The sequence below is a fragment of the Hemiscyllium ocellatum genome, chromosome 7 (assembly GCF_020745735.1).
Source record: "Hemiscyllium ocellatum isolate sHemOce1 chromosome 7, sHemOce1.pat.X.cur, whole genome shotgun sequence".
In the NCBI taxonomy this organism is placed as follows: Eukaryota; Metazoa; Chordata; class Chondrichthyes; order Orectolobiformes; family Hemiscylliidae; genus Hemiscyllium; species Hemiscyllium ocellatum.
Window position 1 is genome coordinate 24,196,982 of NC_083407.1, and position 27,181 is coordinate 24,224,162.

At 38.0% G+C, this 27,181-nt stretch overlaps 1 protein-coding gene across 3 annotated transcripts in view; it reads left to right on the top strand.

The window, feature by feature from the left end:
- Window positions 1-1,939: 1,939 nt before the first annotated feature.
- arl5a (ADP-ribosylation factor-like 5A) overlaps window positions 1,940-27,181 on the top strand; it is a 31,302-nt gene continuing 6,060 nt past the window's right edge. The window contains exons 1-7 of one of the 3 annotated variants that reach the window (XM_060827052.1): window positions 2,129-2,331; window positions 4,589-4,649; window positions 8,061-8,121; window positions 15,311-15,458; window positions 19,040-19,123; window positions 24,437-24,588; window positions 25,035-27,059. In XM_060827052.1, coding sequence (XP_060683035.1) covers window positions 15,315-15,458; window positions 19,040-19,123; window positions 24,437-24,588; window positions 25,035-25,083 — 429 coding nt within the window. In that variant the 5' untranslated portion in view covers window positions 2,129-2,331; window positions 4,589-4,649; window positions 8,061-8,121; window positions 15,311-15,314 and the 3' untranslated portion in view covers window positions 25,084-27,059. Of the gene's footprint in view, window positions 2,332-4,588; window positions 4,650-8,060; window positions 8,122-15,310; window positions 15,459-19,039; window positions 19,124-24,436; window positions 24,589-25,034; window positions 27,060-27,181 lie in introns of those variants that run through there. The other 2 variants (XR_009644845.1, XM_060827051.1) reach the window with 2 other exon arrangements.

Here is a 27,181-nt window from a genome sequence, read left to right on the forward strand (position 1 = left end):
AGAAGTTGGCAAATGGAGTCAAATATGGGAAAATGTGAAGTTGTCCATTTTAGAAGGGAGAACCAAAGAACAGTATTATTTAAATGGAGGAAAACTGCAGAAAGCTGCAACACAAAGGGTTTTAGGAGTACTTGTGCATGAAACACAGAAAGCTAGCACACAGGTGCTGCAAGTAGTCAGGAAGGCTAATGGAAGCTTAGCTCTTATTTCAAACGGGTTGGTGTATAGAATCATAAATCCCTCCAGTGAAGAAAGAGGTCATTTTGCCCACTTAGTCTGCACTGAACCTGCAAAGAGCATCCCATTCAGACCAATACTCCACCCTATCCCTGTAACACCACATTTACCATGGCTAATCCAACTATCCTGCACACCCCAGGACACTACGATGTAACTTATTACAAGAGTAGGGAAATCTTATTGCAACAAGGTGCTCGTGAGAGCATATTGGAAGTATTGAGTAGTTTTAGTGCTAATAATGAAGAAAAACTTCTTATTTCATTGCAGGCTGTTCAGAGAAGAATCACTGGAATGATTTGATTGGATTAGATTCCCTACAGTGTGTAAACAGCCCTTCGGCCTAACAAGTCCACACTGACCCTCCGAACAGTAACCCACACAGACCCATTCCCCTACATTTACCCCTGACTAATGTACCTAACACTATGGGCAATTTAGCATACCAATTCACCTAACCTGCACATCTTTGGATTGTGGGAGGAAATCAGAGCACCTAAAGGAGACCCACACAGACATTGGGAGAACGTGCAAACTCCACACAAACAGTTGCTTGAGGCCAGAATCGAACCCGGGTCCCTGGTCAATGATCCTTGGTACAGATGGACTGTCTTATGAGCAACGGTTAATCGAACTCTATCATTGGAGTATAGAAGAATGAGAGATGATCGCATTGAAACATATAGAATTCTTGAGAGAAAATGTTTCCCCCCTGTGGGAGAGTCTAGGATCAAAAGACATGCTCTCAGAATTTTGTCAAGCCACTTTCCTGAAAGCAACCGCTGGTCAGCGACACATGTCCCAAAGCAAGTCTCTACCAGCCTTTATCTTCAATCTCATTTGATGGAGATGCCAACTACACATGTCCAGAAAGCGTGGACATTCATAAACAAATGCTCAGGGGAGAAATTTCCTTTCTCAAAAGACTGAGTCTTGCCACAATGATTCGTAGCTGCAAATGTGTTGCTGGTCAAAGCACAGCAGGTTAGGCAGCATCTCAGGAATAGAGAATTCGACGTTTCGAGCATAAGCCCTTCATCAGGAATATTATTCCTGATGAAGGGCTTATGCTCGAAACGTCGAATTCTCTATTCCTGAGATGCTGCCTAACCTGCTGTGCTTTGACCAGCAACACATTTGCAGCTGTGATCTCCAGCATCTGCAGACCTCATTTTTTACACAATGATTCGTAATCAGTCAGGGAAACAGGAGTAACTGGGTGAAAGGGAAGGTTCAAGTTAGGAATGTAGGATCCCCTTAAATAGCTGAGCGACCCAATGGTCTGACTGTCCTACTCCTGTTCCTTTTCCTTATGGTCTTATTTCAAAGTGCACACATCATGTGCGAGTTGGTGACGAAGAGGTACAAAATCACAGAGCGCAGTCAAATTTGGGGAGGCCATATATCAGTCAAGTGCAGCCCCACTAAACATGCATCCAACTTTCAGCGCGCAGGCGCACTCCCGTAAAGTTAAACCTGCAACGTCAGCGGTTGCGCGAGAGGTGTGACGGCGCGCAGATTGCAGGACCAGCTGGTGAAGCGGTGCAAATGGTCAGAGAAACGGGGCGGCCTGCGCGTGCGCGTTATTCTGCTTCGGGGCGGGTGTCAGGTGTCGACCGCCGGCGCAGCCGCAGTATGTGAAATAGGTTGGATGAGGCGGGGTCGGGAGAAAAGCAATGCAGGCTGCGCAGGCGCAATTGTGCGTCCGGCCCCGGGCTGGGTGCGCATGTGCAATCGGGGTCTCCCGGCGCTTAGCGCTAGCGGATGAGACGGAACGTGAGGGGCTGGTGGCGATGGAATTTGCTTCGGGAGACACGTCGCTGGCCGGCGGTTGCCATTAGGAAAGTGGCTTCGCGAACCAGACGGGTGGTCTGATATTTGTCTTTTCGCTCTGTAAACGGAGAGCACAAGGCGAGAGGCCGGAGTCCGGGACCACAGGCACCAACCTCCGCCGCCGCTGTTGTTGTCATTACAGCCGGGCTCCTGGGCAGGAGGCCCCGGCCTTGTCGCTGGCGAGACCGTTGCTACAGGCCCTGCCTGCCTGGAGAATGGGAATCATCTTCACCAAACTCTGGAGACTCTTCAACCACCAAGGTGGGGCCCAGACCTGGTAATCTGCCCGGGAGACTGCTGAGGATCTGTTACTGCTTACTCGACCCCTTCCTTTTGCACAGTCCAAGAGTGTGGCGTTGGAAAAACACAGCCGGTCAGGCAGCATCCGAGGAGCAGGAGAGTCGACATAAGCTCATCAGGAATGTTCCTGATGAAGCGCGTATGCTCGAAACGTCGACTCTCCTGCTCCTTGGCTGCTGCCTGACCGGCTGTGCTTTTCAAACACCGCACTCTCTTGTACTCTGATCTCCTGTATCTGCAGTCCTCACTTTTACCTTCCATTGCACACTTGGGTTTTTCACAGCTTCACAGTGTACTACTAGTGCACTTAACGCTGACAGTCCCGATAACAACTCAGAGATCCACTAGTTGTTAAACTTGATTCATTCAATACCCCATCTGTTATCTCTCGACCAATCGCATTCCTATCAATTTTAATCAATTATTTATTTCAATAAGTCTAACTTATAGGGTACATGTTATAAGAAATAGGACAGGGGAGTGCAGTTCGGCCCCTCGAGCTTGCTCTGTCATTCACTAGGTTCATAGCTTATCCAATATTCCTCAAGTTTACTTTCCTGCACTGTACCAGAAACCTTGATTCTCTTACTGATCAAGAATCTATCTGTCTGAACTTTAACTATACACAAGGACTCTGCCCTAACTCTGGCAACGAGTTACAAGGACTGTAAATCTCTGCAAAAAGAAATTCATCCTCTTCTCAGCATTAAATTGGTGTCCCTTTATTCTGTAGCTATTTATTAGACACTTCTGGGTAAAAACATTATCTCACTTGTATTTGATTTGTCATATATGATTCACTTAATTTCAGATCCATTGAGCTTCACTGGTATCGGAGATACCCAATCTGTTTCTATTTATTTAACTTTGGTCTAATTGAAATGGTGGAGCTGAACTTTTAATTAGTCTGATTTTATTACTTTCTGTTTCTGTTTGGCTATTCAAGTGCTAACTTTTATATAAGTATGAAAAGGTAAACTGAGTCATTATAATTTTTTGCCACTGCAATGCATTTTTATTGGGATGTGAAATACTTCAAATATTCCAGTGTTACACTTAGCCCTGTGTGAAATTGAAGGTGATTTTGTTATTTGTATTTTGACTTTCTCTGAAGTAAATAGGTTTTTTCCTTTTCTTTCAGTATAAAATTAAACTTCTGCTGGAACTGTAAATAAAAGTCAGAACAGTTCTCTATTATTAGTAATATTAATGAATTCTGTAGAAAATCAGAAATGAGTAACAGGAGTTAGAGGAAATGGAAGCATTGTAATAAATTTTGTCGATGTGGCAAAATAGATAAGACAAGTTCTGATTTGCAATACAGGGCAAATGATTGTCCTTAAAATTCTGGTTTATTATACTGCAATTGGTCACAGCCTGATAGCTGTAGACATCAAAGTGCAACTAATAATAACAGATATATTGCAGGCTGGGAATATATTTAGCTCAAATTGAAGTGTTATTTCCCCTTCAGAAAAAGAACCAGAAGTGATATCGCTCACTGCAACAGACCAAGACACACACACAAAGCAAGCGAGACGGAACACCAGCACTTCATTGGAGGCTTAGATGATGTTACCTAGCATGGTGACAAAATGCATGAGAACAAATCTACCAGTTCAGTGAGCTACTTACAGTCTGGTTATTTCCGCAATAGCTACTTTTTTTTAATGGAGAGGAGGGGTGTGGGTCTCTTTGCTTTACTTGTGCCCTAGCAAAGCCATCTTCACTCATCATCTCTTATTATGAAGTACACCACATTCAGACTCAAATGATCTGAACTCCAGAAGGTCATTCATAATAGGTTTGATTTTAAATTCAGAGGTGATCTGTTTGAGTTAGAGGCCCACATACAAATGATTTCCTTTAATTTCTTAACTGCTATAAATGAGCTTTTAACTAAGATATTTTCTACTTGTATTGATGCATTGTGCCACAATTAGTTTCCTGTAATATATGAGCTACATTTTACAGTAGAAATAATCATGTTATGGTTTTGCCAAGTTAAAGATGTAAAATGACAGAAATTGCTGATTGGATGTGGAATCAGATATTGGCATGTTCAGCCTAATGTTTGTGTGAGGCGACAAGAACCAATTCCCACTTTCCAGTTATTGGTTATTGTCCTCGTGAGTGATCGCATTTTAAGTTCCAAACTTAAGTATTTTAGAAAGGTGTGGGTTTCTAACTTCGTCACTCTCCAACTTTTGGGTTCCAGATCCTTATCAGCCTCTGGGTGAACACGTTTCTCCTTAATTCAGCTTCACTTCTCTTCCCAGGTAAACATCTCCTGTAACTTTAAAACAAATGTAGGTCTGGAAGTATCTGTAAAAAGAGATTAATATTTGGGATACTTTAAACTGACATTCAATAGCATTGGACACACAGAGGAGCAAACAAATTCTACTAATTGCAGATGAGAGGTTTATGGACTGTATATTGCTTATTTGATAAACAAAATTGGTGGATGTAAATGAACATCTATAAAGTAATATAAAGACATTTAAAACAATCTGTGCAGTACTATTGGCAAATTATTGTATATCATAATACAAATTCTTCCATTATTTAATGGTGTGAGTTAAATATGCTGAGCGTTGTTTGTTATATCTGAGAATAACAGTATATATTGTACAAGGCATAAAGGCATGATTGCTCAGGCACACATTATAAACAATGGTTTATGCTAGCTAAACCACTAAGTGGCACTATGAACTTTATATGACTATATTGACATGAATTAGGAGGCCACTTAGCCCCTCGAATCTACTCTGTCATTGAAGAACATCTTGGCTGCTCCAATTACTCCACCTTTCTTCAATAATCTTTCGACAACTTCCTTACCAATAATCTTTATATACCTGCTTTGAAAAGACTCTGTTCCTCAAAAGCAAGTAGAAGCGGAATCCTATGGCCTCCTCACCCTCTAAGGGGGACAAAATAATTCTTCTGTCTATGCATTTAAAGGGTGACCCTTATTTTGAAATAACGACCCATGGTTCTTGAATTTTCCAAAAAGAAAAGTCTTTTCACATCCAACCTGAAAGGATCCCTCAATATCTTGGTGTTTTAATCCGAAATCTTGGAAATCTTCTAAACTCAAGTGGATTCAAGCCCTGCCTGACAATCTATCCATTCAGGGACAACCTCTCCAAACTATTCCCAATACATTTACATCCTTTCTTAAATGAGACCAGTATTATACATGATACTAAAGTAATATTCAATTTAGTATTTTAATTTTCAGTTCATTGGTTTGCATCTATCTGCATACTACTGTTAGGTGTTATACCATCATTCTGGATTGAATTTAATCCTGAGTTAGAAGGATAATTTGAACATCAATTCACATTCTTCAAATGGTAATTTTGTCTTCTGTTTCTAAATCTATCATATTGGTGAAAATGAGAACCAACTGTTTGCTTTAATTATTATACTATGTAATATGCTACATTATTCTGATAACTTCATCTACCAAGTCTGTTCTGCCAATACACAAAGGAGGCTAAGGCTTGAAATGAGCTTTTTGGGGGTTGGGATCAAAAATTGATTTTTCAGATTAAACTTCAAAATGGAAATAAATAGCACTTGCTCGTGATAGACAGACAGCAGTCGACAACCTAATAAATGCATTTAGTTTCTTATCTTCTAAAGTTACTAAGGTGTGTCTGAAATGGAACACTGCACAAAGTCTGCATCACCTTGAATAATGAGCCAAAAAATAGCTGTTGAGTCTTGTAGTCATTGCAGATAGCTACTTTTAAGGGAACGTTTTGAGCTAGATAATTTTGGCAGTGTCTATTTAGTAGTTGTGTTTTTAAACAAAAAAGGTTCAAACACTTGGGAAGTTTACAATTTTCATATTTTGATTAAAATAAAAGAATTGAATGTTTAAAGTTTGATTATTAATCTAACTTACTTTTGAGTCAAGGAATTGTGTTTCATTGTCCTTCTGGATTTGAACCCATCATCTAAACTGACATGTAACTGAGGGTGTGTTCACTGCTGGAAGTATTATATCACCTTCAGGCTTAACTGATCGTTGAAAAAAAATCCTGGCAACCTAACAGCCTAACATGTTGAGTGCAAACTTTGACTGTGATGCGTAGTGATAATGTCAGTGGCCTAATTATCCAGAGGTGGTGGTGGTGAAGGGTGGGGGGGTGGAGAGGAGAGACTAGTTTGACTAATAACTCTTGGAATTGAAAGCCAGTCCCTGTAATAATGCTATAAAACTGACATTGCTGAAAAAATGTATTTGGTTTGCTAGTGTTCTTTGGGGGAAAGAAATCTGCCATTGTTCTGCCTCACTATTAAGCCATTTAGAATAATTGACAAGTCACCGTTTTGAACATTCAATAACAAGCTCCTCCCAGTCTGGAAGTCAATGATGCTTGACTTCAAGAAGAGCCTTTCTTTATCTATCCCTGAATGTATGTCATTTGGGAGTTAAGAAAACAGGACCTGACATAGAAAAATGCTTTTTGGTCATCTGGGCACAGTGTCCAGTTAATTTTGCAGGCGATGATTTCAAGAACATTGATTTGTTTTTAACTGGACATCATTGAATCTATGGAATGCAACCGAGATATTGCTGGTAGAATTCCTCAAACTCTGCACTGCTCATACGCAGTCCAGGTCTTGCTGCAAGAGTGTGGTGACAATAAAATGACTTTGGCTTGTGGAGGTCTCCATTGTCAAATGCTTTTTGCAGTATATAGAAGGCTGAGCAGGTCCAGTGATCGAATGCAGCCAATTTCTTTGTTCAAAGTGGCTGTCAAGGTAAGGGAAGTACTCAACCTATTACAGCATCTCATTCAACAGAGTGGAATACTTGATTGACCATGTCTTGTTGGTGTATTGTTTTGCCAATGTTCAACGATTGGCAGAGTTTCTAAATAGAAAGTTGGAAAGGTTAAGGGTGTCTTGCAAATGTAGAGTGGGTAGCAACATTGCAGTCTTCTGAAATATGGATCATGTAGTCAATTGTGGTCAATTTAGTTTTGGCATGGAGGTGACAGGTTCAAGTTTTCTATCCATAAACCAGAATACTAGAAAGCAACTGAACTGCGAGGTGAATAACTCTTTCAGGTAAATGATAAATCACATCTGGGCTATTACACAGCACCTGTTTTTATCTTGGTCTGGATTGTGTTTTAGATCTTCCCCTCAATGCTGCTGTGGTTATGTCATCATAAAGTAGTTGCATGATTATGAAGTTTCTTGAACACTGAAATTTTTGGAAAACATTCGTAAGAGTCTTGCGATTAACTGATGCTTTAGCAAAATTGAATGCAGTAAAGAGATTCTTATGTTCAAATTTTGAAAACTCTTTTGATAAAGCAATGTAAAACAAACAAAAAAAATGTAGCAATTTGGATTAAGGGGTCATAGATGGACATTTAGATAAGAGATAGCAATATTCCTTACAGAGATCATAAACTACCTATGAACATAGTTTTGATCTTATTTTGATGAAAAGATCTTTAAATCTGATCCCTTGGTACCCACTGATGGTATTGAACTGTCAGACTAATTAACATATCTTTCTGTTTGACCGTTTGTTTCTAAAAGTATTTCCAATACCTATTCACCTACTGGAAAATCTGACATTTTTCATGTTAGTTTTTGAAACAGTAATGTTGATGTCTTTGAAATTCACTAAGATTGTTGATTCATTTCTCTTTCAGAACATAAAGTAATTATAGTTGGGTTGGATAATGCTGGGAAGACAACAATTCTTTATCAGTTGTAAGTATTAAGAAAACCCGAGAACACTTTCAGCTCTCTCTTTGAATGCAAATGTGTGGTGGATAATGTCCTTTCCTATTTTAATTTTTCAGTTTTCAAAGTTAAACTTTATTCTAAAAAGCTCAAGTTGTTGCAGTTATGTTTTGGGTAAAACAAACTAGAATTTAAGCATTTTGTTTTCTAAAAAGAAAAGTTGTTTCTAATTTAATTTTATGCATTTGGTTCAAGGTATAATTATTCAATATTTTTGCTGGCGGTCTAAGCTTTCACCTGTTGAATGTTGGTATTAAAGCAACATTACGACAAAGCTTCTTATCGTCAGGGCTAGTGTTCTTAACCCTTATCTATAAAACTTATTTTTACATTAAATACTTTTAAATACTGCAAGTTTGCCCAATATATTTGTATTTCTCTGCTGCTTCCTGTTTTTCTCATTTTTTAATGTTCAATTTCTTTTACTTAATTCATCTTTTCTAAACTTTACTTCCATATAAACAATGGTCTAATCTTTTTGTGAGACATAAACTGTTGTAATGGTATATCAATGTTTAAGGACCCACTTTGCAGGGGAGAAGTCCCAGAAATTTGGCCTGAATATCACATTTCATGTGATTTTAGTGAATTAATTGCTATTCTCTTTGTTGAAGCAGTGGAATAACTATTGTCAATTCTAATCATTCTTTAAGTTGAATTAATGCGACTGTAATTGCCACTTTGACTGCAGCAGAATAGCCCCAATGGCTGAGTGCGTTTGGAGTTTCATATTTATGTAATATGTGCAAATTTCTTTTGAAAAGCATTTCCTATTAATTTTATAAATTACATATCTTGTGCAAATATTTATTTGTTGCAAATGTTGCTTTGACTGTTACTGTCTTTAAACAATCTTAATATTAGCATGTACTCAATTGATACCAATGCACTAGCATTGCAGTTCTCCTGCTACTAATATTTCCTGTAATAGCGAGAACACTTTGTTAGTCATACCATTCAGTCCGAGCATCAGGATCAACTTTACTAAAAGAAACCCACATTTACTGTTTTGTTAATTACTTTTTCTCATTAATAGTTATTGATATAGAAGTGTAGGCATTTGTTTAGATATTCAGCAGGAAGTACTGTAGAATCTCAATTATCCGAACATCAATCATCTGAATTTTGGATTATCCAAGCACGATCTCAAGGTCCCGTAAAAACGGCATTGAGCAACTCACCATTCCGTTATCAGTTAAATGGCATTTTGGTTTGCATTGCCGGATAACTGAGAAATGTTTGGAAAACTGGCACTCATAAATTGCTGCTTGTTTCCGGTTATCCAAATAATCAATTATCCGAACAAAATACTCTCTGCCTGTTTTGTTTGGATAATTAAGGTTCTACTGTGTACAGGATGTGATACAGCAATTTCACTTGTGTCAATAACTATTACAAGTAACAGTAATCAGCAAAACAGTGAATGTGAATTTAGAAGTCTTCTTTTCTAAATCCGCATTCACTGTTTTGCTGATTGCTTTTTCTCATAATTATTGATATAGAAGTTTTGTTCCTCTATCACATTCTGTACGCTTCCTTCTAAATGTCAAAAAAAAGTGCAGTTCCAAACTAAATTCCAATTTGTATGCATGGAATTCTTACTATTTAGGTCAGGGCTTCCTAAATTGTGGGTCGCAATCATTGTTGGGATAGTGAAATGAAACTCTGGGGGCAGCTTTAAAGTAGCAATAAGTGTCATTGACCTTGATTAGAATGCTAACAGCCCCTTCTAAATGTTTTTTTTAATGGTATGTGTGACCTAACTTTGAGGCTGAATTTCTGCTCCAAAAAGGCTACAGAAAAGATCACTTTTTTTTCTCTCTCAAATCCATGTTAAACATATCCCTCCTTATAATGGATTTATTTCCTTCATAGCTACATATCATTTAAATAAATTATTTCATGAAGTATGCTGATTAATAGAATAAAGATTTCGCTTAACCTAGTGCAAACAACAAAAATGTGGATTTGTCTGCTATTTTTATATGAAGTGCAAGTGGATTAAGTTCAACAAAATTAAATGCAATTATATTGTTACAGCTGAAATGCAAATTTTGTTGCGGTATTTAGTTTATGGTCATGTCCTGATTGTTTGTAGTACCTGCTGATTCAGTTTAGATATCAGTAATCATTTTCAAATAAAAGTGGAAATTCATAACTATTGACACTATATTTTATTTTCTAACTCCGCTGGTTTGTTCATTAATAAGAGAATCTTGTTAAAATGGATACAGATCCCTGATAACAAAGTATATCTAATGGAAAACTCTTTTGTCTCCATGTTACTAAACATATGTTATTTGTATTGCTGTGTCTAATTTGCAATGATATTTGCTGCAGTATGTTCTGATAAGTTTTTTCAGAACATTTAGGGTACCTTTTCCACTTGAGAGCCAAGCTGTAAAATGTCCTTTGTAGCCCCTATAGACCACAGCAATTGTGTTACTCTCATCAACACTCCTTACATTGCAGAAAATTTGTCAAATGTGGCCTTCCCTAAACAAATCCTTGCTGATTAACCATGGTTAATCTGTGTATCCTCAAGTGCAGATATTTTCTTTCCCTTGAATTCTTTATATCTTTACCACCATTTTCCACTTGCCTGGATGAATGTGACTCCAACAATGCAAGGAGAAGCCACGGAGGGAAAAATAGTTCTCTTGATCGGCACCCTGGACACCACCTTCCACATCCACTCTGTTCAGTACCAGTGACCACTAGTAGAAGTGTGTACCATCGACAAAATGCACTGCACGCAGCTCACTAAGGCTGCTGTGACAGCACCTTTCTAACCCATAAACTCTGATACCCAGAAAAACAAGGCTGGCAGATGCATAGGAGCACCACAAATCCATTCCAGCTACACCCAATCCTGACATGGAACGATATTACTACTCCTTTGCTTTCACTGGATCAAGATCCTGGACATTCTTTCCTAATGGCATTGAGTGTTCTTACACTGAGGTTCAAGAAGGCACTCAGATGGGTAATAAATGTTAACTGCATCTCGTGATTGAATTAAAATAAGAACTGCTCAATTTCAAGTTTGTGCCGAGTTTCCCATTTGCATCCAAGTAGGTTTTCAGTGAGGTAAACCTGATTGTAAAAACATTTTTGAAGAGCAAAGATAAAATGCCATGCATCTTCCCAGATGAATTTAAAGTGTACGAATATCAAAGATAAATGAACATACTTTTTAATTATATATTTGTAGCATGACATTTTAGATTAGATGAGTTCCTGATTTTTAATCATGTTCATGAGTGCACCTGGTTTCCTTTTTAAATAGGATGGGTGAAGAAAAAGTAATAAAATGGGTTGTTGTTTCTCCCATGGTTACTCAGATATTCCAGGGAACAAGATGATCGATCTGCTTTCCAGGCAGCAAGTGGTCATTCTCTCAGGATGGAATTGTGCAAGGAAAATGTTTTTAGAAGGGTGTGGGACTCGTATAGAATGATAAACTGCGTCATGGGCTCCTTATTGAAAGCAATAATCCTACTGCATTCATAGAATTACACCAATATTGTTTACGTGGTCAAATAAGATCCACTGTGCTTGTAGCTAGATTGGATTACCTGATCTTTGGCAAACGCGCTCTCATTCCATGACGTTTGAATAGTATTTGCCAGCATTCTCTGTGACATGGATATAGTTGTTGAATGAGATACTTATCTGGTACTCATCTTGCCTGTTTTCTTTTCAGCTTGATAGCTTTGTAGTAATACTTAGTTTTTGGCTGAGTTGATGGTGAAATAATTTTGTATGATTTAAAAGAATGGGAAATATTTCCCATCTGAAGCTTTCTCTCATTTGCTTATTTTTCTTCTTGCATTACTTTGCACATACTAGATTTCAACCACTCATAAACACCTAATGATGAGCAGAATAACCTGTAACTGCAAAATAATATAAATGCACACTTATAATAGTTAACACTGAAAAAATTGCTGTTTGTAACTAGAATTCCTAAAAAAAAGTAAAATATTAAATGCATGCTTGTCATAGTTAAACGGCCGGGGAAAAGAATTGCAAATTTTCTTCGGTTCAATGGATGTAGTGTGCCGGTCAGACTACTTTGAGTTTCATACACGCCCCAAGAAAAATTAGATTGAGAACTACATTTCGGGTATGATCCTTTTATCAATTTTGGTATAATGTCGTATTTGCCCATTTTTCACACTGGTTTGTACAATGAGTGGCTAAAGTCTTTTTGTTGAACTCTTGAAGTTGTGCAAAAACATTTTAGTTCTCATGGAAATATACTACATATATGTTTTGACTTCCCCTGTACAGGCTTGCATAAACTTAAGCAAATTGTACAGTAGGATAGGCAATAGTACTGACTACCTCAAATAATGTTCACAATCCAAACGTTAATATTGCTTGTTAAGAGATCTTGGTCAACTTGGAATGTTAGGGAAAAATCGTCTCTTTCTGCACTTCAGCTTGTTACTCTCTGATTGTCTTGCTTTGCAAAACAAAATTGACAGATTTTCATGTTTCCTTCTGAAGGAAGATCATCTGTACATGTAACAATTTTAAAAAATATCTTAGGACGTATTGGAAATAATCTTGGGATTTGGCAAAATTGTGTAAAAATAAGTGCTTACCACAGCCCATCAGCTCTGTATATAGCTTTTATTTGTTCATAGGTCATCACTGACTTGGCCAGCATTTATTGTTCATCTCTAATTTTCATTGCAAAAGTTATTGGTGAGCTATTGCCTTAAATTGCTGCAGTCAAATTGAGTAAAAACACCCACAATACTGGGAGGAGGGGAAGTCTGGGATTTTGACTCAATGGTAGCGAAAGCCAGAAGGACTAAGTGAATGATCTGTTTCTGCCTTCTGCTGAGGGCTTCAGTATCACAGATGCCACTCTTCAACCAATTGATTCACTGCATGTGATGTCAAGCAATAGCTGAAGGTATTGGTACTACAAAAGGGTCATAAGAGTAATCTGGCAATAGTACTGATGACTTGTGCCCCAGAACTTGCATGCCCTGGACTCAGCCATTCTAGTACAGCTACAACAGCAATGTAGAAGTTCTGCTAATACATCTTTATTACAAAAAGCGCAATAAATAAAAGCCAACTAATTACTGCATGGTCAGTCTGCACTTCATCACTTTGCTGATGGTTGAGAGTGTTGGCCACAGTACTATAAAGCAGTGGCAAAAGAATAACCTGCTCGCTGAATTGCTGGTTAGCAGGTTTGATAACATCTGTGGGGAGAAAGCAGAGTTCATGTTTTGAGTCCAGTTACTATTGATCGTTACTGGATTCAAAACGTTAACTCTGCTTCTTTCCCACAGATGCCTACCGATGTGCTGAGTTTCTCCAGCAATTTCTGTTCTTATTTCACATATCCAGCATTTACAGTTCTTTGTTTTATTTCATTTATTCTCATTTTGGTTTCTGCCTAGAACATTCAACTCCTGATTTCATTGCAGACTTGGTCCAAATATGCACAAAAGGGTTAAAAGTCCAGAAGTAATATGGGAGTGACTGTCTCAATAACAAGGTAGCATTTGATCAGATGTGGCTAAAGGAGCCTGAACAGAATTGGAGTCAATGGGATTCGGGTCAATCCCACTGGTTGGAATCCTACCTAGCACACAGCAAGATGGTTTTGGTAGTTGAAGGTCAATCATTTCTTCAGGTATTCCTCAGGATTCCTCTTTAGCCCAAACATCTTCAGATGCTTTCTTAAATGACCTTCCCTTAATCATAAGGTCTGACGTGGCAAAATTTGCTACTGATTGCATAATGTTCAGAATCATTCGCAACTCCTCAGGCAATGAAACAGCCCATGCCTATGAACAGTTTGACCTGGATAACATCAAGGCTTGGACTGATAAGTGGCAAATTATATTCATGCCTCATGAGTGCCTATAATAATTTCCAATAGACAAGAATTCAGCCATCATTCCTTTAAGTTCAATGGCACTACTAATGCTGAATCCTCCATTATCAACATTGAGGTCACTATTCAGCAGAAATGGAACTGGACTAGCTTTATAAAATATTGTTACCTACAAGATCAGGTTAAAGGCTGTGAATTATGTGGCAAGTAACTTGCCTCCTATCCACAATCTATAAACGCAAATCAGGAGTGTAATTGAATACACTCCATCAATCTCCAAGGAGCTTGACACCATTCTGGAAAAAGCAGCCTGCCTGATTGGCATACTATTCACCTTCAAAGTTCTCACCCATTGAGACGTAGTGGCAGCAGTGCGTTCCATTTATAAGATGATGACGTACTTATGAAGGCTTTTTGATAGCATGCTCCAACCTCGTGACCTGTACCAACGAGGAGAAGGAGGGCTGTAGATGCGTGCGAACATCACTGTTCAAGTCCCTTTCAAGCCACACTCCATCTTGGCTTGGAGCTATGTTGTTGTTCCTTCACAATCGCTGGTCAAAATCCTGGAACTCTGTAACACTACTGTTGGTTTACCAACACTCAGCAGTTCAAGAAGGCAACTCACCTCTGCCTTCTCCAGAGTGGTTAGGGATGGATAGTAAATGCTGATCTAACTACATCCCGATAACAAATAAAGAAAAATCAAGTGGACAACTTTTTTTTTTAAATTCACTCGTGGGTGAGGGAATCACTGCCTGGCCAGCATTTATTGTCCATCCCTAGTTTCCCATGAGAAGGTAATGATGAACTTGAAGTTTCCATATACTGTAGATTGATGCCCAATGCCCTTAAGGAGGGAATTCCAGAAGTTTAACCTAATGATAATTAAGGAACAGCTATATATTTCCAAGTCAGGGTGGTGAGCGAAGAGAACTTTGCAGGTGGTGATGTCGCCATATATGTCTTGCCCTTGTCTTTCAAGACGGAAGTGGTCATGGGTTTGAAAAGTGCTGTCTAAGAATCTTTGGTGAATTTCTGCAGTGCATCTTCTGGATAGTACACATTCCCACTAGTGAGCATCAGTGGTGGAAGGAGTGGGTGCTTATGGATGTGGTGCCCATCAAGCAGGCTGCTTTGTCCTGGATGGTGTTAAGATTCTTGAGTGTTGTTGGAGCTGCACCCATTCAGATAAGTGGAGAGTATCACCCATCACACTTCTGACTTGTGTGTCTTTTTAAAGATTGTCACATTTGCTTATTTGTCATGGTGTATTTTTCTTTCCAGTTCCATGAATGAAGTTGTACATACATCACCTACAATAGGCAGCAACGTAGAAGAGATAGTGGTGAATAATACACATTTCCTGATGTGGGATATCGGAGGTCAGGAGTCATTGCGTTCATCGTGGAATACCTATTATACTAATACAGAGGTGAGATTCAATTTGGGGCTTTTTACTGATCTATCAACCCAAAACATCTTGTGTAGTCTGATGTTCTTTGATTGTATATTCTGTGAATTTTATTAAAGTTGTGCATTAAGATAAAGGTAATGAAGCCATTGTTAGTCCAATGTGTCTGCTAAGAATATGGGGAAGTTATCTTAAATAAATCTGTCTTTCTGTTGCCTCCTTATTATGCTTTTGTTTCATATTCCAACCCAATAAATCATCCAGATCTCATTCCTGTGTTATCTGTCCTATTCTGGAACCACTGAGTATAGATTCAGATCGTAGTTAACTCCTTTACTTATTAATATCATCTTGCACTATTCTACATTAATAACCATTTTTTCTTGATCAGTCTTGAATTCAAACTATCCAGATCTTCTAGTTTGATTTGTTTCCTTTGTATTGTGTACATTTTCAAACAAAGCTAGTTGGAGAAATATATCGCAAGCAGAATTCAAAGGAATATTCACAGATTAAATGAAAGTGCATGAATGTGACGGGGTAGAATGTGGGAAAATTTGGAATAATCCACTTTGGCAACTAAAAAAGCAGATCAAATTCTTTTTTTTCAAAACAAAAAGGTAAAAGATGTGCGCAGGATGGTAGGCAAACACAAAATTTAACATGCAGGTACAGCAAGAAGTTAGGAAGGCAATTGGCATGAAAGCCTTTATTGCAAGAAGACTGGAGTACAACGGTAAGGGAATTTGGATGCATTTATGTAGGGCTTTGGTGAAATCACATCTAGAGTTGTGTGGACAGTTTTGGCCAACTTACCTAAATGAAGATATATATGCTTTTATCTTCCACTCGTAGTTATAGTGGGTCTTAAAAGAAGAGTTTTTATTCATTCCATCCAATATTTCCCTCTTTGAAAAAAATCTAGGGAAACAGATGAAACAAAGTTACAAAAATTAAATCTGTATATCAAACATCTGCCTTGCTCTGAACAATTGCTGTCTAGATTAGAGTGGTGTTGGAAAAGCACAGCAACATCTGAGGAGCAGGAAACGACGCTTCGGGCAATTCTGAACAATTGCTATCAACTTTGTTTTAAATATCTCTCATCAATTTCTTTTCCTCCTTCCTGTTTGTTTGTTTTAATGCTTTTCTGTCTTTATTGGCTTAAATTCTCCCCATTACCTTATAAGCCATTTTATAAAGACATTAAATATGAGGACAGACTTTTGAGGCAAAGTATGACTTCTAGACTCAGAGTTTTATAGCACAGAAAGGAATCATCTCTCCAACTCCTCCATTCCAATCAGACATCCCAATCAGACCTAGTCCTATTTGCTTGTCTTTTGCCCATTTCCCTCTAAACCCTTCCTATTCATATGCCCATTCAGATGCCTTTTAAATATTGTAATTGTAACTGGCTCCACCCCTTTCTCTGGCAGTTAATTCCATAAACTCACCATTCTCTGTCTGAAAACATTGCCCTTGAGGTCCTTTTTAAATTTTCCACTCTCGCATCATACCTATGCCTTCTAGTTTTGGACTCCCCTACTCTCGGGGAAAAAAAACCTGACTATACACCCTATCCATGCCCTTCATGATTTTATAAATCTGTATAAGCCACCCCTCAGGCCAGGGGAAAAAATGCCGCAGTCTATTCAGCCTCTCCTGACAGCTGAATCCCTCCATTCCCAGCAACATCCTTAAATCTTTTCTGCACACTATCAAGAATAACAACACCATTCCTATCGAAGGTTGACTAGAATTATACGCAGTATTCCAAAAGTGGCCTCACCAATGTCTTATACACCCACAACATGACATCCTAACTCTTCTATTCAGTGTTACGAACAATGAAGGTAAGCATGCCAAATGCTGCCTTCACCACCCTGCGACTCCATTTTCAAGGAACTATGCACCTGCACCTTTAGGTCCCTTGGTTCGGCAACACTCCCCAGGACTGATGGTTTTTACGTAACAGGAAGGCTGCTGAAGGATTTGAGCATGCTTGGCAAGTGGGCAAAGAAATGACAGGTGGAATACAATGTGGCCAAGTGTGAGGAAAATTTTGGTAGGAAGAATAGAGGCATAGACTTATTTTCTAAATAGGGAAAGGCTTCAGAAATCCGAAGCGCGAGAGAGACTTAAGACTCCTAGTTCAGAATTCTTTTGTTTAACATGCAGGTTAGTTTGATGATTAGGAAGGCAAATGCAATGTTAGCATTCATTTCAAGGGGACTAGATTACAAGAACAGAGATGTTTTGCTCAGGCTGTATAAGGCTCTGGTCAGACCGCATTTGGAATATTGTGAGCAGTTTTGGGCCCTGTATCTAAGGAAAGATGTGCTGGCATTGGGTGGGGTCCAAAAAAGGTTTACAAGAATGATCCTGGATGGAGGACTTGTCACATGAGGAACAGTTGAAGACTCTGGTTCTGTACTTGGAGTTTGGAAAGATGAGGGGGTGACTTCTATTCTGAGAGTGGCCTGGATGTGGCGAAGATGTTTTCAGTAGTAGGAGAAACTAGGACCCAGGGGCAAAACCTCAGGGTGAAGGAGCTACTCTTTTTAGAACCTGAGATGAGGAAGACATTCAACTAGAGGGTTGTGACTGTATGAAACTCATTGCTTCAGGGGGCTGTGGAAGTTATTGAAGTATTTAAGACTGAGATAGATACGTTTTTGATTAGTAATGGGATCAAGAGTTAGAGGGAAAAGGTGGGAGAATGGGATTGAAAAACATCAGCCATGATCAAATGGCAGAGCAGATTTTGAGCTGAATGGCCTAATTCTGCTCCTATATCTTATGATTACAATTTACCATGATTTGAAAGCCTAGCTATTACAGTAACCTTTTGGTTGTGTCTTTGACTCATCTAATCTGCTTCTCACTCAATTAGATACGTGGAATAAACATTTTAGTTTGTTAAATCCTAATCCTATCATATTTTATCTTAAATTAATTGGTAGATGTATTAATTCCCAGCTGGAAATCAGCCAGACACAGCTGACCCATTAAGAAATTTGATTCTAAAATAGAAATTGCTGGAGAAACTCAGCAGTATCAGCACCTCGAGTGGCAGCATCTGTGAAGAGAAAATAAAGTTAATGTTTTGAGATCAGTGACCCTTCATTGAAATTTGACTTTCTGGGCAGTTTTTAAAATGTCTTACTCTGCATTTAACATGTAACCACCAGCCAAGCTGCACAGTGGTGCAATAAGATTTTCCATGCTGTCAGTTAAATGTACTTGTTTTATTTATTTATGGGATGTGGGTGTTGCTGGCTGGCCAGCATTTATTGCCTGTCCCTGATTACCCTTGGTGTTGGTGTTGAGGGTTTACCCTTGCCATGAAAATAAAACATTAATCACCAATATAATTCATGTTTTTTGGAGGATTGACCCACTCACTTGATTTGGGTATGAATTAAAAATCTCACCCTTTCTGAGTTGGTCCTTTGCAGACTCAGAAGCTTCATGCTAGCTTAGCTTTGTATACTTGCAAGATCTGCCCTAAGCTGGTTCTACAGTTGGTTTATAAGTAGTGTAATTATATTATAAAGAAAAATCAATGCACTCATATTTTTGCTCTTAATGTGTTTCAGTTTGTAATCGTGGTTGTAGACAGTATGGACAGGGAGAGGATAGCAATAACCAGAGATGAGCTTTACAAAATGTTGGCGCACGAGGTAAGGAAGCATTTTGATTATCTGTTTAAACTGTCCAATTCAAATAAGGAACTTAAGAAAAATTGTAGATTGCTTGGAAATAGTAAAGAAGGTAAATTAAACATTCCTCCTCTATCCCATAGAAATGCCTTTTTTTTAATGCATTTTTCTATGTCATATTGCCTGAAACTGTCAATACATATGAGTGTGTTTTTAACATCAGTTATGGAAATAACATTAAAGGAGTCCAAGCACTTCGCAATTCAATGTATTTCCCTTGTTCAGTCTTCTCTGGTTATTTACTGAATGTTGAATTTGTTTATTTATTCAAAGCAGTAAAATGTCCAGTTTAAAATTGTTCCCCAATTTGGTCTGAAGGTCATAATTGAAATGGATTATATACATTTCTCTTTATGCTATGAAAGTAATATGTCTTCATTCTGAAATTGCGCTCCATCTACAGATAGAATGTCTTTTTTTTCCCATCAGATTATTTCTTTCTTGTTCCCTTTTAAGTGTTTCCCAAAAAGCATTTTTCTAACTTTTAAATTTGCATTCACCTGTCTGTGAATCTTGCACTCTCAAAACATCCATTGTGTCACATGCAAAAGTGCTGCATTAGAAAGTGCCCTCAGTTACAGTCTGTGTCATACATACAAATTCATATGTAGTTGAAATGAGGCTTTGTCACTGTAATTTGACATTTATTTGACTAAATGCAAATGAATCTAAAGATATATGATTCAATTAATGTTTAGTAGTGAGAAATAAGCAAGCAGTAGCAAATTGCAATCAAGTCCCTAAATTCCCTCAACCTACATACCAGGAGCAACTTACTGTAAGCTAACTTACTCAACTTGTACCCCCACTAATGTTTTAGTTGGGTCTAAACTTTGATCATCTGCCATATTGGATATTTTGTGTATGTTTATTAATATTATCAGGGTATCATGTTCTCTTGATTTCTTTCTTGAAAGCCCAATTTCAAGTCCAGGTTTTCATCAAATCAATGACACAGAAGGACAGTTCAAAAGAAGAGGGTGTTCGAGTTGTTTACCATGAACACCAGACTGGAGAGGATCAGAAATTGAGGAATTTTGTTTTGAATAAGATGGCTGAGACCTCTCTATGCTGGAGCTTGTAAAGGTTTCTGTCTCAATGGAGAGATAAAAATTGTGTCTTTATGTGGGGGAAGAGGAGAAAGTGAATGTGAAGATCGTAGTACAGAATTGGTTGAGGGAGGGTGACCGAAAGTGAAAATAAAATTGTTGAAAATAGGATCGCTACCTTTGCAGCTTATGAAAGGGAAATATTTGTCACAGAAAATTGATTCTGTTGGAATAGAATTGATACTATTGGTAATTAATTATTTTTCCTGTGATGTTGATAAATGTAACCTCTTCCTTACAGGAATTTCTTTAATCTTGTATTAGTTCCTCAGGATGTCCTAAGGTGCTTCATGACCAGAGACTGTAGTGTCAGTGAACATAGCTGTCAATTTTTAAGTTCTGAGATCTCTGAAACAGCAGCTGAAATGAATGAATGACTGATTTGAAATGAATATTTATTGCATTCATCTGATACTACTTTGGCAATTCTGTTCACATTTTATTTTGATTAATTTTGTCCCAGAATGACAGCATTTCCTTAGTGCAACAGTCAAAGCAAACCAAGTTTCTGCACTGTTCTCTAATCCAGAAGTGGGCCTTAATCTACAGGCTTTTCACTCTTCTAAATATCGTTAGCTGATACAGCCCATTATTTTAAATTATAATTCATATTTTTAGCTCAAAGTTGCTTTATTTAGCCAATTGGGAGTTCAGTTTTTTTGTTCAGAGGAGAAATTATTAGGAAAGCACAAGACTGAAATATGGAGAGAAGTGTTAAGTGTGGAAATTACTAATTGTATACAAATCTATATATGATTTGGAGATGCCGGTGTTGGACTGGGATGTACAAAGTTAAAAATCTCACAACACCAAGTTATAGTCCAACAGTTTAATTGGAAGCACTAGTTTTCGGAGCAGCACTCTGAAAGCTAGTGCTTCCGATTAAACCTGTTGGATTATAACCTGGTGTTGTGAGATTTTTAACTTTGAGTCTATATAAATTTGTTGCTTTGGTCTGGATTAACTGGATCCTAAAATACACTGAACTCACTCCAGCCTCAAATAAGTTGGCGTTAATAAGCCTTATTTTAAAAGTTATAAATAGTATTAGATTTTAACATGTACCCCTGATGGCTGGTTACAAATAAGGGTTGTTCTGCAGTTTTATCTTTTTAATGGGGAGAGAATAGGACAGAATTTGGGAAGGTTGCAACTTCATGCTATTTGGAAGCCATAATTCAAATGCTCATGAGATGTTAAGTCTTGAGCCACTCTTTTTTTATTTCATCCCTGAGCATGGTCTTGAATACAAGGTTTTAACTTTTTAACATGCACCTTTTGGATTGACGCTGCATCTTGGTGGTGGGGGGGGTGGAGTGGTGGGGGGGTTGGAGGGGAGGGTGGTGGGGTGGGGGAGGGGTGGGTGGTGGAGGGGGTGGGTGGTGGGGATGGAGTGGGTGGGGGTGGGGTGGGGGGGGGGGGGTGGTGGTGGGTGGGGTGGTTGGTGGTGGGTGGGGGGGTTTTGACCGAACAAAATTGAAGGAATAATATTTCCGAGTCAGGACGGCGAATGGCTTGAAGGAAAAAATGCAGGTGGTGGTGTTCCTATGTATTTGTTGCCTTTGTCCTTCTAGATGATAGTAATTGTAGCTTTGGAAGATACTGTCTTAGGAGTCTTGGTGAATTTCTGTGCGTTTGTAGATGGTAAAAATGCTGTTGCTGGTGAGGGAGTGAATGTGGTTGTGATGCCAGTCAACGAGGCTGCTTTGCTCTGAATAGTTCCAAGCTTGTTGTATTGTTGGGGCTGCACTCATCTAGTCTAGTGGGGAATATTGTATCACACTTGTGCCTTGCAGATGGTAGACAGGAGAGTCAGGAGATGTTCTATGAGTTGCTCACTGCCAGGTTCCTAGACTCTGACCTTCTCTCGTAGCTGCAGAATCAAATGACGAATTTAGTTCAGTTTCTAGTTAATGGTAATTCCCATGATATTATTAATGGGGATTCAATGATGCTATCACCATTGAATGGCAAAGGTGATGGTTTGATTCTTTTTTGCTTAAGGTAATCATTACCTGACACTTAGCTAATGTTGGAATTTTTTTGCCCAAGTTTGGAGATGGTCCAGGTCTTACTGCAACAGTCCAAACATAATATCTGAGGAGTCCTGAATGATGCTGAACATTGAGTATCAGTGAGCTAATGTGAAAGAAATCAGTCTTTCTGACCATGTGATGGAGAGAATGTCATTAATGCAACAGCTATAAGAGCAGATGATATAATAGGTTTTCTCTATGTTAAAATGTTTCTATGCAAGTTGGTGGTTTGGTCAGACATTTAGCATTGAACTTAATGTTGATTTGATTCTAGGCATTCATTTTGAGAATATGACCTTACTCAGCAACGCCATCTTGCTATTTTACATCTGCAGTTCTGATGTAAAGACGAATTTTTGAATATATGAATGGACGTCCTATGATCAGTATTAAAATATTGAGAAAATAAAAGTTAAGAATCACACAACACCAGGTTATAGTCCAATAGGTTTAATTGGAAGCAGTAGCTTTCTGAGCACCGCTCCTTCAAGTGATTGTGGAAGACATAATTGTAAGACACAGAATTTATCGCAAAAGTTTACAGTGTGATGTAACTGAAATTATACATTGAAAATACCTTGTTTGTTTGTTGAGTCTTTCATCTGTTCAAACTCCATGATTTGTTTCACTTCTTTCATGTGTAAATTACAAAACTTTTATTTTAAAAGTTGCATTCTCAGATTAACTAACAATTGGTGTTAGTGAGACAATATGTTGAAGTTGTTAGCCCCCTGTGTTCTCTGCCTGTGCCGTGATGTTCAGACTGATTCTAATCTAAAAAGTGAGATAAGAGTCTTACATGAATTCATGCAGTTTTTGAGCAAAGTACAATGTAACTCTGCAAGTACAAATTCACCCCACAAACGTATATGTATGTGAGTGCACGTGGGTCTTTGTGTGTCTGTCTGTCTGGGATGGGGGGGTTGAGTGTGAGAGAGAATGTATATATGTGTGTGTATGTGAGTGTAGAGTGCCTTAAGTCTGTGAGGGGGTGCATGAGAGTGTGGGAGTGTGTGTGCCTGTAGGGGTGTGTGTGTGTGTGTGTGTCTGGAGTGGGGGGTTGAGTGTCTGAGAGAGAGTGTGTATGTGTTTGTGCGTCAGTGTACAGTGGTCTAAGTCTCTGAGAGGGTGCATGTGGGAGTGTGTGTGCGCGCGCATGTCTGTGTATATGTGTGTGTATAGTGCAATGGTGGTCACTTGTAGTGTGACATGAACCCAAGGTCCCGGTTGAGCCCTCCCTTTGGGTACGGAATTTAGTTATCAGCCCTTGCTCGGCCACTTTTTGCTGCTGCCTGGCCTGAAGTCTGCCTTGGAGGATGTTCACCCAAAGGTCTGAGGTTGGATGTCCTGGACTGCTGAAGTGTCTCCCAACTGGGAGTGAACAGTCCTGTCTGTTGATTGTTGTGCGGTACCTGTTCATCCGTTGCCGTAGCCTTTGCTCGGTTTCCCCAATGTACCATGCCTCAGGGCATCCTTGCCTGCAACGTATAAGACAGACAACATTGGCTGAGTCACATGAGTACCTGCCACATACATGGCAGTTAACCAGAGAATGCAACTTTTTTAAAAAAAGAAATTGTGATTTACACATGAAAGAAGTGAAACTATCATGGTATTTGAACATATGAAAGACTCAACAGACAATCAAGGTATTTTTCAATGTATAATTTCAGTTACATCACACTGTAAATTTTTGCTATGAATTCTGTGTCTTACAATTGTGTCCTCCATAACCACCTGATGAAGGAGCAGCACTCTGAAAGCTAGTGCTTCCAATTAAACCTGTTGAACTATAACTTGGTGTTGTGTGATTTTTAACTTTGTACACCCCAAACCAACATCAGCGTCTTCAAATCAAGAATATACAATGTAGAGAACATCTATAAAAGAATGAAACTACTTTTTTCTTCCCTTTGCCACATTGAATCTTGAAGCAACCAGTGTACTGTATTTCTTTCATATTAGCTTACATGTGATAGCCCAGAGTTTTAAGGAAAGTAGTTCACAATGCTTTTACTTCAGTCTTCATTGGGGTCTGTTCTTAAAAGTTAAAACTTGAAAATCAAGTCTGTAGAAATAACAAGATATACTGTTGAGAATAAAACAATATTTTGTGTTTTGCAATTCAGGATTTGAAGAAAGCAGGACTGCTGATCTTTGCCAACAAACAAGATGTTAAAGAATGCATGACTGTAGCTGAAATTTCTCAATACCTTAAATTGACCTCAATTAAAGACCATCAATGGCATATTCAAGCTTGTTGTGCTCTAACAGGAGAAGGGTGAGTGGTTAGAATTGTACTATTTAGGTGTTTTCTTTTATCTGTGAACTATATGACAGAATTAAAATCTAGGATTGGACACCATAGGCTATGGGCAACTGTTGGGAAATAGTATTAAGATAGATGGCTGTTTCTTGCCCCACATCATGATGGGCAGAATGGTCTCTTTCAATGATGTAAAAAAAATCTGTCTGATATCTGTTGACATTTTTAGTAGTGCTCAACTGTTCTAAAGTGACTATTTGTAATAATGTCTTTATGGGGGTTAGCTATGGATAGGAGCTTGCTTTTTGTAGTATTCCTATGCACCTAGTTTGATTTTTTGTTCAAGGTACTGTGCATGTGCTTTCTGGGTGAGGGAAGAGAGGAGACTAATCTCAATTTATTTTTCTGTAATTAACCATATTGAACAATATTCCTAGTAAGTGCTTTGTCTACCTTTGCAGGTTATGTCAGGGATTAGAATGGATGACATCAAGACTTAAAGTCAGATGACCTCCATGGATGAGGATGCATGGACCATTAATTTCTGAACTGTATATTTCTTCCAGCGTTAACAGCTCCATGCTTGCTGGATTTATTGGTATTTATTTTTTCGACTGAATAAAGTTTACTACTTTCACACTTGCTTCAAGTACAAGTTTGGAAAGACTTTCCTTAAGGATCAAGATTGAGTTCAAGACTCCAAATTCAATTGATCATTTGTAGCTTTTCTTTTAAAGATGGCTGTGATTAATTGACACTTTTTTTGTTGGAACCAGCACATTCTGCTCAGGGTAGAGTTTTATAATATTTGGTAAGTATTCGGAGGGGAAGAAGTAAATTTGTATTTCAGCATCATCATATTAATTGCCATTTACTTTGTTAAATAAAAGAAACTATGATCTTAATGAATACTGTTATAATGTTCACAACTGGAATCAGCAAGTTCTGGCTGAGCTACCTGTTGCTGTTTTGATCTGGTTATGAATGACATTGCTGTGCTGTGAAGAAACTCAAATATTATAGCCATTTTTGTTGTTTAAGTGAACAAGCAGAATGTTTTATATTATTTTCACTAAACTACATAGGAATGCTTTGGAAATGAATTGCATGATGTAAGAAAGATTAATACTAAAGCCACTAAAAATATTATCAATGTTTAACTGAGAAAAAGGTGTACAAGTAATTTGTTTTAAATCCTCTTCTTGATTATTTACCTAAACACTATTTCACATAAATTATATTAGTGCAATTATAACAGAGAATTTGGCAAATTTTTAATACTTTTGCATACCTTCATACTGAATGTGATAGTTTAGCACAATGAAACTTTGATCCTGCAAAATTTGAAAATGCACTTCGGACTTGGTGATCTTGTTCTGTACTTTCATCAAAGTGAAGATGTGCTTTTAGATTTTGAAATCAAATTTTTCTTTTAGTAAAATGGGATTTGAAACTTGAGGAGATCTGGACAATATTGAAACTGTCAAAGGTGGGATGAAAGTTAGTGTAATGTTTTAACCTGCTTTCTTATAGCTTTATTTGAATTCCCAGCAGAAGTTATTTTCTTGTAATTTAAAAACATTTGGCAATTTTGTGGTACCAGGTTGATTGGAATTGGTATAGAGAATATCCCTTGGGTCCCAATTATAATCTGATAGATCTTTTTTTAAAGTTGTATCAAGCTAGTACATAGCAACTGGGTATGAAATCAAGACTTGAAATTATCTGTTTTTAGCATTTGTGGCCAATATAACTTTGCACAGAAGCTTCTTTCAGGGCTTTGAATTATGTGGAAGGCTGAGATGCTAAATTATTTGTGGTACTGAAAGATGTCGGTCAGAAAGTGGAAAGCTCAATCCCAAATGCCTGAACCCAGAAGTTTTGTGTTATGTTTTGGCCCGGGTAGTGGGATGTTGTTGTGATACATAGTTATTGAATAGGATATCTTGTATTAAACTCTAAATGGAAATGTTGTTTCTAATATATACATATATTTGTATATGGTGATTCTCCTTACTGATATGGGCAGATCTATTTTTCTGATCTGTAACTAGCATCCAAATTGCAATGTTGCGTATTTACTATATTATTTAAAAAAAGAACTTGTGCATATCTTCAAATTTCAGCACGAGAAGGAACAAGCACATTTTAAAGCAAATGCTTGTACTAAAGGCTTATTTATTCTTCTCTCAAGTGTTCAATGCACATTTCATTAGATGAAAAATGTTCCAGATTGGTAAGAAGACATTTAATGTAAAATGATCAGCCTTCCTTTGGTACCAGTACATTACTGATAATGGTTTATGGAATAAGTATTCCACTTCACAGGGCGAGACTGATTTTTATTTTTTTTCTACAATTATTTGTGAAACCAGTGATGTATATTGTAAATCTGACTTCGTGAAAGCAATCAATATGATGAGTAAAATTGGATTTCACCAACTCCGATGTGCTATAATTTGTTTTACATACAGGTGAAAAATAACGTACCAATGACATTTTATTCATGTTGCATATTCAATACATATTTGTGGAAATGCAAGCTAATATTATGATTTTGACATCTGCATTCTGGTATCAATTTGAATTGAGTTTTCAAAAATATCAA